Source organism: Choloepus didactylus, chromosome 2 (genome assembly GCF_015220235.1).
Source record: "Choloepus didactylus isolate mChoDid1 chromosome 2, mChoDid1.pri, whole genome shotgun sequence".
Classification (NCBI taxonomy): Eukaryota; Metazoa; Chordata; class Mammalia; order Pilosa; family Megalonychidae; genus Choloepus; species Choloepus didactylus.
This window is the reverse complement of record NC_051308.1, coordinates 106,806,751-106,821,881: the sequence shown is the minus strand read 5'-3', so window position 1 is coordinate 106,821,881 and position 15,131 is coordinate 106,806,751. Positions and strand designations below refer to the sequence as shown.

Sequence of the window (15,131 nt, the reverse complement as noted above, 5' to 3'; positions counted from 1 at the left end):
TTTAATGGAAGCATATTACAATGTTACTGTTGCCCATAGACTTCAGTTTGCTTTGATTATGTTTTTTCCCAAATACCATCCCTTTTTCAAAACTTCACATGTTTGACATTCATTTGTTCTCCCACAAGTGAGAATATTTTTATATTTCTACATTTAGTAACAGTTATTGGCTGCTCCAGTTTTTGCCAAGTTATACAGTCCCAGTCTTCATCATCTGTCTTTACCTTTTGTGTCATGCATTCCCCTATTCCACTTCTTTCAGCCTTACTCACAGATATCTTTGTTCAGTGTACTTACAATACTGTGCTACCACCACACAGTATTATGCTATCTATTTCTGGATCTAAACAATCGATCCTGCTGAACATTCTGTAGTCCTTCAGCATCAAATTCCTGATCTCTACCTTCTTTCTATCTCCTGGTAGCCTGTGTTATCAGCTTTTAACTCTCAAAGTTTGCTCACTAATGTTAGCTCATATTAGTGAGACCATACAGTATTTGTCCTTCTGTTTCTGGTTAACTTCATTCAACATAATATCCTCAAGGTTCATCCATGTTTTTATATGTTCCAAGTCTTTGTTCTGTTTTACAGCTGCATAATATTCCATCAGGTCTATATACCACAGTTTGTTTATCCACTCGTCCATTGATGGCCACTTGGGCTGCTTCCATCTCTTGGCAATTTGTGAATAATGCCACAACATTGGTTTACAAATGTCTGTGTCTTAATTTTCAGTTCCTTTGAGCATATACCTAGCAATGGAATAGATGGGTCATATGGCAGATCTATACTTAGCTTCCTGAGGAATCTCCACACTGTCTTCCAGAGTGGTTGCACCATTCTACATTCAAATCAGCAATGAATAAGTGTGCCTCTTTCTCTGCATCCTCTCGAGCACTGGTAAATTTCTGTTTTTTGGATAATAGCCATTCTGGTTGGTGTGAGATGATATCACATTGTGGTTTTGATTTGCATTTCCCTAATAGCCAGTGAAGTTGAGCATTTTTTTCATGTTTTTGAGCCACTGGTATTTTCTTTTCAGAAAAGTGTCTGTCCATGTCTTTTGCCCATTTTTTAATTGGGTTGTTTGTCTTTCTGTTATTGAGTTGTAGGACTGCTTTATATATTCAGGATATTAAACCCCTATCTGATCTGTGGTATCCAAATGTTGTCTCTGATTTTGTAGGCTGCCATTTTACTTTTTGAACAAAGTCTTTAAATGTAAAAAAGTGTTTGATTTTGAGGAGATCCCACTTGTCTATTTGTTCTTTGGTTGCTCGTGCTTTGGGTATAAGGTCATAGGAAACCACCTCCTATCACAAGATCTTTAAGATACTGCCCTATGTTTTCTTCAAAGAGTCTTATTGTCTTGGCACTTATGTTTAGGTCTTTGATCCACTTGGAGTTAATTTTTGTACAAGATGTGTGGTAGGAGTCCTCTTTCATTTTTTTGGAAATGGATATCCAATTCTCTAAACACCATTTATTGAAGAGGCTGCTCTCTCCCAGTTGCTGTGGCTTAACTACCTTATCAAAGATCAAGTGTCCATAGATGTGAGAGTCTATTTCTGAACACTCAATTTGATTCCATTGGTCAGTATCTCTGCCCTTATGCCAGTACCATGCTTTTTTGAGCACTGTAGCTTTGTAATATGCTTCAAAGTCAGGTAGTGTGAGACCTCCCACTTTTTTCCTCTTTCTCAAGATATTTTTGGCTATTCAGGGCACCTTGCCCTTCCAAATAAATTTGGTTATTGGTTTTTTTATTTCTCCAAAGTAAGTTGTTGGGGTTTTAATTGGTATTGCATTGAATCTGTAAATTGGTTTAGGTAGAGTTGACATCATAATTATATTTAGTTGTCCAATCCATGAACATGGTACGTTCTTCCATTTTTTTAAGTCCTGTTTGATTTCTTTTAGCAGTTTCTTGTAGTTTTCTGTGTATCAGTCTTTTGTGGCCTTCGTTAAGTTTATTCTTAAATACTTGATTCTTTGGTTGCTATTGTAAATGGATTTTTTTTTAAATTTCTTCCTCTTGTTGTACATTACTTGTGTATAAGAACACTATAGATTTTTTCATGTTGATCTTGTAGCCTGCCACTTTGCTGTATTCATTGACTAGTTCTAGTAGCTTTGCTGTAGATTTTTCTGGATTTTCTACATATAGAACCATGTCATCTGCAAACAGGTTCTACTTCTTCCTCTCCAATTTGGATGTCTTTTATTTCTTTTTCTTGCTTAATTGCTCTAGTTAGAACTTCCAGCACAATGTTGAATAACAATGGTGACAGTGGGCATCCCTGTCTTGTTTCTGATCTTAGAGGGAAAACTTTCAATCTCTCCCCAGTGAGTATGACATTAGCTGTGGGTTGTTTGTATATTGCCTTTATCATATTGAGAAAGCTCCCTTCTATTCCTATCCTTTGAAGTGTTTTCATCAGAAAGGATATTGAATTTTGTCAAATGCTTTTTCTGCATTGATCAAGATGATCATGTGGTTCTTTTGCTTTGATTTATTGATGTGGTGTATTACATTAATTCATTTTCTTGTGTTGAACCAGCCTTCCATACCTGGAATAAACCCCACTTGGTCTTGGTACATAATTATTTTAATGTGCTGCTGGATTTGATTTGAAAGTATTTTGTTGAGGTTTTTCATCTATATTCATTAAAGAGATTGGTCTATACTTTTCTTTGATGAAGTATCTTTGTCTGATTTTGGTATTAGTGTGAATTTGGCTTCATAGAATGAGTTGGGTATCTTCCCCTCCTTTTTAATTTTTTTGAAGAGTTTGAGCAGGGTTGGTATTAATTTTTACTTGAATGCCTGGTAGAATTCACATGTGAAGCCATCTGGTTCTGTGCTTCTCTTTTTTTGGAGCTTTTTGATAACTGACTCAATCTCTTTGCTTGTGATAGGTTTGTTGAGGTCATCTATTTCTTCTCGGGTCAATGTTGGTTGTTTATGCTTTTCTGGGAAGTTGTCCATTTTGTGAAAGTTGTCCAGTTTATTAGCATATAGTTGCTCATAGTGTCTTCTCATTATCTCCTTTATTTCTGCAGGGCCAGTAGTTATGTTTCCTTTTTGGTTAGCCTAGCTAGGGGTCCATCAATTTTGTTGATTTTCTCAAAGAACCACTTTCTGGTTTTGTTGATTCTCTCTATTGTTTTCCTGTTCTCAGTTTCATTTACTTCTGCTTTAATTTTTGTTATTTCTTTCTTTCTGTTTGCTTTGGGGTATATTTGGTGTTCTTTCTCTAGTTTCTCCAGGTGGACAGTTAACTCCTCAAGTTTTTCTCTCTCTTCTTTTTTTAATATAGGCATTTAGGACAATAAATTTCCCTCTCAGCACTGCCTTTGCTGCATCACATAAGTTTTGATATGTTGTGTTTTCATTGCCATTTACCTTGAGATATTTACCAGTTTCTCTTGTAATTTTTTCCATTACCCACTGGTTTTCTGAGAGTGTGTTGTTTAGTCTCCATATAGTTGGGAATTTTACAATCTTCTGACTGTTATTTATTTCCAACTTCATTCCATTATGATCTGTGATAATGTTTTTTATAATATCAGTATTTTTAAATTTGTTGAGACTTGCTTTGTGACCCAATGTGTGGTCTATCCTAGAGAATGTTCCATGAGCTCTTGAGAAGAATGTTTATCCTGCTGTTGTGGGGTGTAGTGTTCTATAAATATCTGTCAAATCTAGCTCATATATCATACAACTCAACATCTCTGTTTCCTTGTTGATCCTCTGTCTAGATGTTCGATCCATTGATGAGAGCAGTGTACTGAAGTCTCCAACTATTATTGTGGAGTTATCTACTTCTCCTTTCAGTGTTCTCAGTGTTTGCCTCATTAATTTTGGGGCACTCTGGCTTGGTGCATAAATATTTATGATTGTTATGTCAATTGATGAATTGACCCTTTTATTAATATATACTGTCCTTCTTTGTCTCTTTTGTTTTACTTTTGAAATCTACTTTGTCTGATATTAATAGAGCTGTTCTGACTTTTTTCTGGTTGCTGTTTACATGAGATATCTTTTTCCAACCTTTCACTTTCAGCCTATTTTTGTCTTTGTGTCTAAGGTGAGTTTCTTGTAGACAGCATATAGATGGTTCCTGTTTTTTAATCCATTCTGCCAGTCTGTGTCTTTTTATTGGGGAGATTATTCCATTAACATTCAGTGTTATTACTGTAAGGGCAGTATTTTCTTGTATAATTTTGTCTTTTGGATTTTATATGTCATGTCTTATTTTTTCCTCTCTCTCTTTTTATGCTTCCTGATAATCTTCATTTCTACACTATTCTCCAAACCTCTTTCTCCTGTATCTTCCTATCAGCCTGTAGCACTCCCTTTAGTATTTCTTGTAGTGCCAGTCTCTTATTCATTAACTCTCTCAGTGTCTGTTTTTCTGGAAATATTTTAATCTCTCCCTCATTTTTGAAGGACAGTTTTGCCTTTTATAGAATTCTTGGTTGGCAGTTCTTCTCTTTCAGTATGTTAAATATATCATACTACTGTCTTCTCACCTCCATGATTTCTGTGGAGAAATCTGTACATATTCTTATTGAGGTTCCCTTGTATGTGATGGATTGCTTTTCTCTTGCTGCTTTCAGAATTCTCTCTTTGTGACATTGGACAATCTGATCAGTAAGTGTCTTTTAGTAGGTCTATTGGTGCCTATTCTGTTTGGGGTGTGCTCTACTTCTTGAATCTCTAATTTTCTGTCTTTCATAAGAGTTGGGAAATTTTCAGTGATTATTCCTTCTATTATTCTTTGTGCCTCTTTTCCCCTCTCTTCTCCCTCTGGGACATACATAACCCATAGATTTGTGTGTTTCATGTTGTCATTCAGCTCCCTAAGACTCTGCTCATATTTTTCCATTCTTTTCACTCTTTGTTCTTTCATGTATGTGAATTCAGATGTCTGGTCATCCAATTCACTGTTCCTTTCTTCTGCCTGTTCAAAACTACTGTTGTATCCCTCCATTGTCTTTTTTATCTCCTCCATTATGCCCTTCATTCCCATAAGTTCTGCCATTTGCTTTTTCAGGTTTATGTATTCTTCCTTGTGGTCATTCAGTGTCCTCCTTATATCCTCCATCTCTTTTGCTATGTCTTCCCTCAGTTCATTGACTTGATTTTTGAATTGATTTGGCTTTGTTTGCACATCTCCAATTAGTTCTTCCTTCAGTTCATTGAATTGATTTAGCAATAATTACTTCAAATCTGGTGTCTCAGTTGAACTATTAGTTTGTTCCTTTGGCTGGTCCATATTTTCATGTTTCCTAGTACGGCTCATTATCTTAAGCTGTCTAGGCATCTGACTTTCTTGATTCATTTATTCTGGAGCTTGTTTTCACTCTTTTACCTAGGGTTTTCTCATTGGTTGGTTTTGTTCTCTAACCCTTAGTGTTCAGTTCAGCCTATTCTAGACCTTTAACTTAAATTCTGTTTAGTTGATCAGAGTTTTTTACCTCTTGTTTTTCTGTTTCTTGTTCTACCTCTATGTACCCTTTTTTTGTGATTGTCTCCTCAGATGGTCAACCCCAGTCAGGTTTTCCCAGTCCTGAGAGGCCCAGATCTCAGAAAGAGGGTATGGAGTTTCCTTGAGAATGAGACCTACCTCTGAGGCCTTTAGAGTCTATGCTTATCCTATGCTGTTCAGCAGGTGGCACTTGCCAACCCACAGCTACCCCACCACCAGTGTAAGGAGGCGTGGAGCCTTTAGTTCTCCTGGCGACCCTGACCCTGTTGGAGATGTGGCTGACTGAAGCTGTTTTCTGAATTCCTGCCCCTGGTATCTGAGTTCCCCAAAGGAGTGCTACCACTGTAGCTGCACCGCACTCCCCTTTTCTTGGGAAGTTATGGTGTTTAGTGAATTTTCTCTGCCACTAGACTTATTGCTTTGTTTCTCAGAGCTATCTTAGCTCTGCTTTTGCCTGGGCCCAAATTGCAAGTGTTTGAGTCTTTCTGTAATGGGTTTCTTAGAATAATTGTTTTAGAAAAAGAGAAAAAGATAAAAAAAGAAAAGAAAAAAAAGAAAAAATAAAAGAAGGGCCCAGTATGAACTATTTACAGTTCTTGCAGATCTAATGGGCTATTGAAATACTAAGAGAAAAGGAGTTGAGGGCCATTAAGGAAAATCAAGAAAGCAGAGAAACTGGCTCTTCTGACCAGGGTCCTAGCCCTTTGGATTTGCATATGTGCCTGATTCTGTTTGAGCCCTGACTTCCTCCGTATTACATTCACATGAACCCCAAAAATTCTCTGTTTTTATTTTTTATTTATTTATTTTATTTTATTTTATTTTATTTTATTTTTTTTGCTGTTTTTGCTAGCCCTTTCTCCTCTCTGCTGGGCTGACTGCTCCCAGATTCTCTGGTGTCTGTTCTCAGTCTATTGATTTTTGGAGTTTAGATCAGCAGTCTGAGTTTTCAATCAGAGCTGCAACTGCAGCTCTCCCTCCTGGTTCCCAGCACTGATGGCCCCTCATCCAATGGGGCTGTGCCTGGCAGGGAGGGGCATGGGTTCCCTGGCCATGAGAATTTACAGATTTTGCTGATCTCAGCTGTTCCATGTGTTTATGAGTGTTGTATGAAGTATGCCCAAAGTCAAATTGCTCTTCAGTGTGCAATCCATTCAGTTCCTGGCTTTCTACCAACTCCTCTGGAGGAGAAACTAAAACTCACACCTCACCACTTCACCTTCTTGCCCTGCCCCTCCTTTCTCATTTGTTTTTATCTAAACATTTTAGTATGAGATATTTGTAGGTTTACATGCAATGTAAGAAATAATATAGAAATATTCATGTACCTTTATCTAGTTTCCTCCAATGGGGACTGTGGTAGTCTGCAGCTGTTACGTACCCCAGAAAAGGTCATGTTCCTTTAATCCATTTTTGCAGGTGCAGACCTATTGTGGGTGGGGCCTTTTGATTAGGTTGTTTCAATTGAGATGTGACCCAGCCCATTCAAGGTGGGTCTTAATCCTTTACTGGAGTCCTTTCTGAGAGGATAAAAGGCAGAGACATTTGGAGAGAGCTGAGAGAGACAGAGAGAGAGAGACAGAGAGAGAGAGAGAGAGAAAAAAAGAAAGGGCCAGAGAAGCAAGAAGCACCCACAGAAGCTGAGAGAGAGAGCCACTGAAACCAGAGCTCAGGAGAGAAGGACCAGCAGGCATCACCATGTGACAGAGGAACCCTGGATGCCTTCTTCAGAGAAGGCATCCTCTTGTTGATGCCTTAATTTGGACATTTTTCTTGGCCTTAGAATTGTAATTTGTAAGCTAGTAAATCTCCATTGTTAAAAGCCAGTTCATTTCTGGTATATTGCATTCCAACACCTTTAGCAAACCAAAACAGGAATATCTTGCAAAAATGTAGTACAACATCATGGTAGTCAAGATGCATTCCCCAAGGGTTCTCATATTGTGCTTTTATAGTCACACCCACTTCCTTCCCACCCACTCCCCTTTCTTAATCTTTGGCAAACACTAAATTGGTCTCCATTTCTATAGTTTTGTCATTTGAAGGATGTTCTATGAATGGAATCATATGGTACTTAACCTTTAGAGATTTTTTTCACTCAGCATAATTCTCTGGAGATTCGTTTAGGTCGTTGTGTCTATAAATGGTTCATCTCTTCTTATTGCTGAGGAATAATTCTTTATATGGATGTACCACAGTTTGTTTAACCATTCACTCATTAAAGGAGACCTTGGTAGTTTCTAGTTTTTGACTATTACAAATTAAGCTGCTATGAATGTTTATAGCAGATTTAGAAGATACATTTTTAATTCTCTTTAATTAATAAATTAATTAATTTTAAGCTTTCTTTATATATTCCATATGCTATTCCTTTGTGAGATATGGTTTGCTCACATTTTTCTAGCCTGTAGCTTCTCTTTTCACCCTCTTTACATTATTTTTAGCAGAGCCAAAGTTTTAACATTTGACAAAGTGAGTTTATTAAATTTTCCTTTTATGGGTCATGCTCTGGTGTCAAGTTTAAGATCCTTTCACTTAGCCCTAGATTCCAGAGATTTTTCCTAATATTTTTTCCTAAAAGATTTATTGTTTTATGTTTTACATGTAAGTTCATGATCCATTTTGAACTACTTTTTGTGTAAGATATAAGGTTAAGTCTATGAGTTCATTCGAGTGAATTCTCTTTTCTTTACTTCTTTTTGCCTATGGATGTCAAATTCTTCCAGCACTACTTGTTGAAAATGCTAACTTTCCTTCACTGAATTGTTTTTTCATCTTCATCAATAACTACCTGGACATGTTTGTGTTAGTCTATTTCTGGGTTTCCTATTCTGCTCCATTGATCTATGTTTCTATCCTTTTGCCAATACACACAGTTATGATTACTGTAGCTGTATGATAAGTCTTCAAATCAGCAAGCTGATTCCCTTGACTTTATTCTCCTTTTTCTCTCTCCCTCCAATAAGGTTGACTCACATAAAAGTTCTGTTCTATAAGCTAAGAATGGTTGAATATTGGCAATTTCTTATAGTTAAATCAATTAAAATCTCAGTAAGGTATTAGCAAAGTTTGAATAATTAGTTCTGAATCATCTGTATTGTCACTTAGGATATAATATTTTGCATAACAGTTGAAAAGAAGATAGTTAGAATTTCACTCCTGGGAACTGGAATAGACATATTTTCCCTTATTCCTCCCACTAATTATAACTAAACATCTTGGACCAAACATAAGAAGACTCTGAAAAGCAGAGAGAATGCAACTGCTAGGGACCTAAGGATGCACAGTAGTGGGTGCCCTGGCAGTGGCTATATGAAAGAGACACCTATTACCATCTCTAAGTCTCAGCACATGGAGGTAGCCAGAGCATAACAATGCCTATCACCAGGAACAGCAGTCCTAGGGGTCCAACCTAATCCATGGTTTGCAGATGTCAAGGTTGACGACAGAAGCTTGACTCACACAGATTCCCATGAATGAAGCTGCTCGTTTGTCTCTTCTGTATGTGAACAAATGTTGTTCTGTCCAGTTCCTGTGTGACACTGGTGTATAACATTTTAGGTTATATACATGGTACATAAAAATAAAACAGAGAAGAATCATGTGCCATTTTCTGTAGAGAGGTAAGAAAAAGGTTTTCCTAATGCAGAGATTTTTGAACAGAAACATAAGAAAGAGGATGTGAGTCATATCAGTATTGTAATTACTCATGCTTAGAGAGAAACAAGGGCAAACTGAGATGGAAACATGTATGATGTGTTTGAAGTTCTGGTGAGAAGAGTAATCAGAGCAGAGAAAGATAGTGGATGAAGTTATGAGGCAGCAGGAAGCTAGAGCCAGTTGAGCCTTATAGTCATATTAAGAATTGTGACATTGCTATAAGTGTGATGGGAGCAATTGAAAGATTAGTGGCATAATGCATTAATCTTACATAGCTGGTTGAAATTTTAACTATGTATTTCATGTAACCACTACCTAGAGAAAGATAGAAAATATTTTTAGCACTCTAGAAGTTTTCCTTTTGCCCAGATGAATAACCCAACAGTTATACCTATTCTGTTATCAATTACTAGTGTTTAGCTTTGCCTGTTATTGAAGTTCATGTGAATGGAATCATATAGCACACTTTTTGTATCTGGCTTCTTTCTGCATAATGTCTGTGAGATTCATCCATGTTGTTACATGTGTCAGTAGCATGTTCTATTTTTATTGCTGTACAGACTTCCATTATATGAAACACAAAAATTATTTATCCATTCTTTTGTTGATGGATATTTGAGTTGTTACCAGTTGTTGTTATTATTATTTTTACAGGTAATTCTGTTATAGACATTTGGTGCAATGTCTTTTGATGGGCCAGCACATACATTTAATTTGTGTAAGTACCTAGGAGTAAAATTGCTGGATCATAGAGTATGTATATGCTTAGTTTTAGAATATATCAGAAATAATTTTTCAAAGTGGTTGTTCCAATTTACATTCCTAGTGCAATATAAGAGTTTCAGCTTCTCTACATTTTTTAATGCACTTGATACTATCTTTTTAATTTTAGCCATCCTAGTTGCTGTTTGCATTTTTTATTGACTTGTAAGAATTCTTTATATATTCTGGATGTTAGATATTTTTGAAAGTATGCATTACAAATATTTTTCCCAGTCTGAGACTTGTATTTTAAATTTCTTGATTATATTGTTTAATGAACAGACATTTAAAAATTTTTAATTACATCATTAAAAGGTTTTAATGAGGAGTGGGAACTTGGAAATCAATTAAAGAACTCCTGTATTGTAAGGTCATAGTGGCTTGGTGCCTTGAAAAATAATGATTGTAGTGGAAGCAGTGAGAAGTGGTCAGATTTCAAATATGTTCTGAAAACAAAGCACACATTTTTTGGATTAATTGGAAGAAATTTATGGCAGAGGATGCACTGGTAACACGAAGGTTTATGTCATGAGAAATTGTTAGAATGGAGCTGACATTTACAGAAATATAGAATGAAAAGGCAGTATCAAATTTGAGGGAAAGATTCAGAGTTTGGCATTGGACATATTAAAGTTCAAGATGTCTGTAGGTAACCAAATGTAGACGGGAGGTAGGCAACTAGTATAGATACCTGTATTTTAAGGAAAAGTTTGTTAGAGCTGAAGGCAAAAAATGGGAAAACATCAGCATGTAACTGATATTTAAAGCTATTGAAGCAGAGTAAGACATAAATAGATAATACATAAGGTACTAAAGCCAGAAACATTATAACATTTGGAGATGAGAAAGATGGGATGCAACCAGCAAAGAGAAGGAGGCAACCCAGCCATGAAGCAGGCTGAAAATTAGTAGACAATAGCATTTTAGTCACAAGTGAAGAAAGGGTTCCATTCCTACTGATAAGTAAGACAAGGTCTTTGAATTGACCACTGAATTTGACATTGTTGAGATCACCAGTGAATTTGGCAAAACTGTTTCAGTGGATATTTAGCTATTTTAGCATAAATGAAATGGGTTAAAGATTGTATACCGAAAAGAAGAAAAGGAGAGACAGCAAGTCTGAATAGTCATAAAAGCATTTTGAAAAGACATCGAGTTCAGTGTGGAGAAGAGTCTGGAGGAAGGCAAAACTGCAGCAAAATTTTAAATTTCTCTGTGCCCTAAAGTTGTCTCAGGGCCACAGACTGAAGAGGGAAGACATTCTGCCTATGCTTGTGGAACAAAAAAGTTCCAGGTAAGAAAACAGAGTCATGGCAAAAGGTAACCTTAACCAATTGGTGTGCATAAGAATTTTCATGCATTATTTCATTTTTCTTCATGACGGTCCCATAAAAAATGACATTCAGAAATTGCTTCAACACTTTTCATATCAATTAGGTGTGCACCTAAATGCAAATAAATATTTATATACTTCATGAGTGACCACAAAGTTGGTTAATAGAAAAACTGAGAAAAGGATTCAAGAAGTTCTTAAGGCTTGCATGGCTGAATTTTCCATAAGTTAATTCACTATTCTTCTTTGTTATAACCCCTGTGGCATTTATAACTGTCTTCCTGGTAATAGAAAAAGTTGATTCTCTAGTTCCTCTTTTATACACTGTATGCACTTGTCAAAATTACCCCAAAACACTTTTCTTAACCAAATCACTCAGCATTAATGATTCTTAATCAAATCATTCAACATTTGCTTTTGAGTATCTTTATCTTAGAGAAAATAGTGATCATTTGCAGACCTCATCCGTGGATTCCCACAGGCATGAGTGAAGTAGGCTGTGATGTCCTATATACTCCTTTGAATCTATGTCCCAAGTAATGTTGTATACTCAGAATTAGCATCTTACATTCATTGGAAGGCTACAATCATGAACAGAGTGTTATTAAAAATACTTACTAATCAGTATGACTTGAGCATTTAGCAAATATATCTTAATCCAGATAAGCACAATTAAAACACTGGTGGTACTCTATGATGTTGTCCTCATCAGAAATGGATTGTCTCTTGGGAAGTGTAACCCAGTGTATCGTAATCTTTCCTAGATAAATTACTCAACCTCTGCATCTGTAGATATTTTAAAACATCTCTGGGTGCAGTGGTTATCTGTATTGTTTATTTCCTTCCACACTCTTTTATATCCCACTCCCTGAATGATCCTGGACACTCAGAGTTGATTGCAGAAGCCTAGTGCATGGATATTATTTTCCCGATTTTGGACAGTAGAAGCATTGGACAACTTCCTTAACATGCTAAGCAAATGCTTGTGATGGCTAGAGTCCCATACTCAGTCACTGGCTCCCCATATCAAACCTTTAGAAAAAGGTAAATGGTATAGGCTTCCCCAGAGGTCATAGGGTAAATGCCATAAGGTAAAAGTGGGGACATCACAGCATCCATTAAACCAGCAGCAGTAAACAAAGATCATTTATTCAAAGCAACTAGCTTTCCCAACACCCTTCTGAAAGCATTCTTCATGTCCTTATTCCTGAGGGTGAAAATGAGAGGGCTGAGGAAAGGGGTAATGACTGTGTAAGGGATAGCTATGAGTGTGTCATCTCCCCCTGAGGCTTCTGGCTTCAGATAAACAATAGATGCAAACCCAAAATGGATGATGACCACTGTGAGGTGAGAGGCACAGGTGGAAAAGGCCTTCTGCTTGCCCTCAGCTGAAGGGATCTTGAGGATAGTAGAAAGAATGAAGATGTAAGTGAGGCTGATGAGCAAAAAGGTACCCAGCAAGCCTGACACTGAGATCACTGTTACAATGAATTCTGTGAAGTCACTGTCTAGACAGGATAACTTCACAACTGCCCGCATATGGCAAAAAAAGTGCTTCACAAGGTTGGGGTTGCAGAAAACCCCTCTGAATATCAGTGAAGTCTCTATCAGAGAGACAAGGAATCCTCCAGCCCAAGCAGAGGCCACAAGCTGTCCACATACTGTGTTGGTCATAAGCAAAGAATATCGAAGAGGGTTGCAGATGGCCAGGAAATGATCATAACCCATCAAAGTAAAGATGACAGTGTGGGTGCCACCAAGTCCCAAGAAGAAACACATCTGCAAGCCACAACCTACAACTGAAATGCTTCTGTTCTTGGCCAGTAGATCTGCCAGCATCTTGGGAATGATGGACATTGTGTAGCAGGTCTCAGAGAAGGAGAGAGCACTGAGAAGGAGGTACATAGGGGTGTGGAGGGCTGTGTCCACCCAAGTTAGACCCATGATGGCCATATTACCTATGAGTGTGAAGATATAGAGGCAAAGGAAGACCACAAAGATGAATGCCTGTATATCTGGATAAAGAGAAAAGCCAACAAGGATGAATTCTTTCAAGATTGTCTGGTTGATCCATATTGTTTGAATGTCTGAAATCTGAAAGAAACAACAGATGAGCATTTCCAGAGTCATGTATTCACCATTATTCTTTGATATTATGAAATGAAAATTGTGGTTTGAATTAGGCAAGGAATCAGAGATTCCAATTACCAAATGTTTTTTTCACTTAGTTTGGCAAAGTGTTATGTTTTTGTAGGTCAAGTGCTTTCTCATTTTTCACTCATTCCTTTATTCAACCACCTATTACCAATCACCGACCTTATGCCAAGAAGACCTTCTCTTGCCAATTTTGAAAACAGCATTATTGACTGATTATAAAATAAAAGATAGATACATACACCAACTGATATCTAAGTAAAAGGGGATTCAGGCACATTATGTGAGCCAGATTTCTATGAGATCCTGAACTCAAAGAAAACTACTCAGTAGCTAATGGACAGAGTCAGGATCCAACACAGCTACTTCCCCACACTGTGTGATTCATAAATATCTACTGAGTGAAGTTTGGAAAATGGCTTACAATTGATAGAGAAGATGAAAGCCACCATCTCTTCCTGGAGAAACTATTAAAATCCTGAAATACTAAAGGGAAATAAATAACATGTTCCCCTACCCCTACTGTAAGTGTCAAGAAGGAATATAGAATACCCCCAAACCCCTGGGATTAATAGAGATTAATTGAGTTATGTGGATGGTATTGGTAAAGAGACCTTGTATGCATGAATGGTGCAGGTAGCAATTGAGATTTTGCCTATTTCTTCAAGGCCAAGTTCAGAGTCCTGTAAAATAAGTGCCATTTGGTGACTATGAAGCCTTGGAAATTCTACGTCTGATTTAATCTCACCTGCCTCTGGCTTCTGTGACTATTATGGTCCTTGTCCTTTTAATTTAAAACATTCCCTCGGCCTTGTATTACATTGAGCTTTTGTTTTCCTGCCCTACATACCAAGATAATTAATAACTAGCATGTATAGAGTTTTCCTCATTTTGCAAAATTCTTTCAAATATTTGTTTATTTTGCATTTCACAGCATACCAGAAAAGTACATATGACTTGTGTATAATAGCATGATTATTTTATTTATTTTAGAAATAAGATAAATAAATCTAGCAAGTGACATATTTGGGACTAGAACCCAACTTTTTTTAGTTTAATTGTATTTTATTTCCATTTTTCCAATTTCCTCAAGGAGGAAATTTCCCAGTGTGGTAATACAGAGCATTGTATGAAGGTAATAATGTCTAATAAATGTTGGGTGGGTGAGACAATCATCAAAAACAGTGCTTAATCTTCAACAATTTCAGTTTTACTTTATTATTCATTACTGTGATGCATGTGATATTTGGGTGTGTAGACTTTGCAATGTAATTAGATTGGATTCTGGCTGAAATTTAGGATTTCCACAGCTGACTATAACTGGTTATTACAAGTTGGAGCAGTAGGAAAATGCTCTAAATTATAAATGATTCTATAAATAATACAAAACCTCTACAGTCTCTACCTCATAAGTCCCCTGTGATTCTTTTGGCCTATTTGACCTGGTTAGACCTTAACTCATGGTCATATACTCCTACCCTAATCTTTCCTGTTCTGCCAGCCTATCTCTTTTCCATTTAACCTCTCACTCTCAATGTATCCGCACCTGCCTATGTACCCATGGGTGAACAATCATCTCCCAATGAGAGGAATGGGTAATTTTCTGTTCTCTTAACAAAGGTGTATGTGGGAGGCAAAGTCTTGAACATCCTCATTAGACCTTTTAGTGTGAGTTTTTTGGTATCCAAATCCACAGTTGCATATCATTGTCCCACTTTCCCCTATA

The 15,131-nt window shown here is 36.9% G+C and overlaps 1 protein-coding gene across 1 annotated transcript; it reads right to left on the bottom strand.

Moving 5' to 3' along the window:
* Window positions 1-12,394: 12,394 nt before the first annotated feature.
* On the bottom strand, window positions 12,395-13,381 carry LOC119512607 (olfactory receptor 10X1-like). The gene has a single exon (XM_037807384.1). It carries the CDS (start codon window positions 13,379-13,381, stop codon window positions 12,395-12,397), a length of 987 nt encoding a protein of 328 aa, XP_037663312.1.
* Window positions 13,382-15,131: the final 1,750 nt, after the last annotated feature.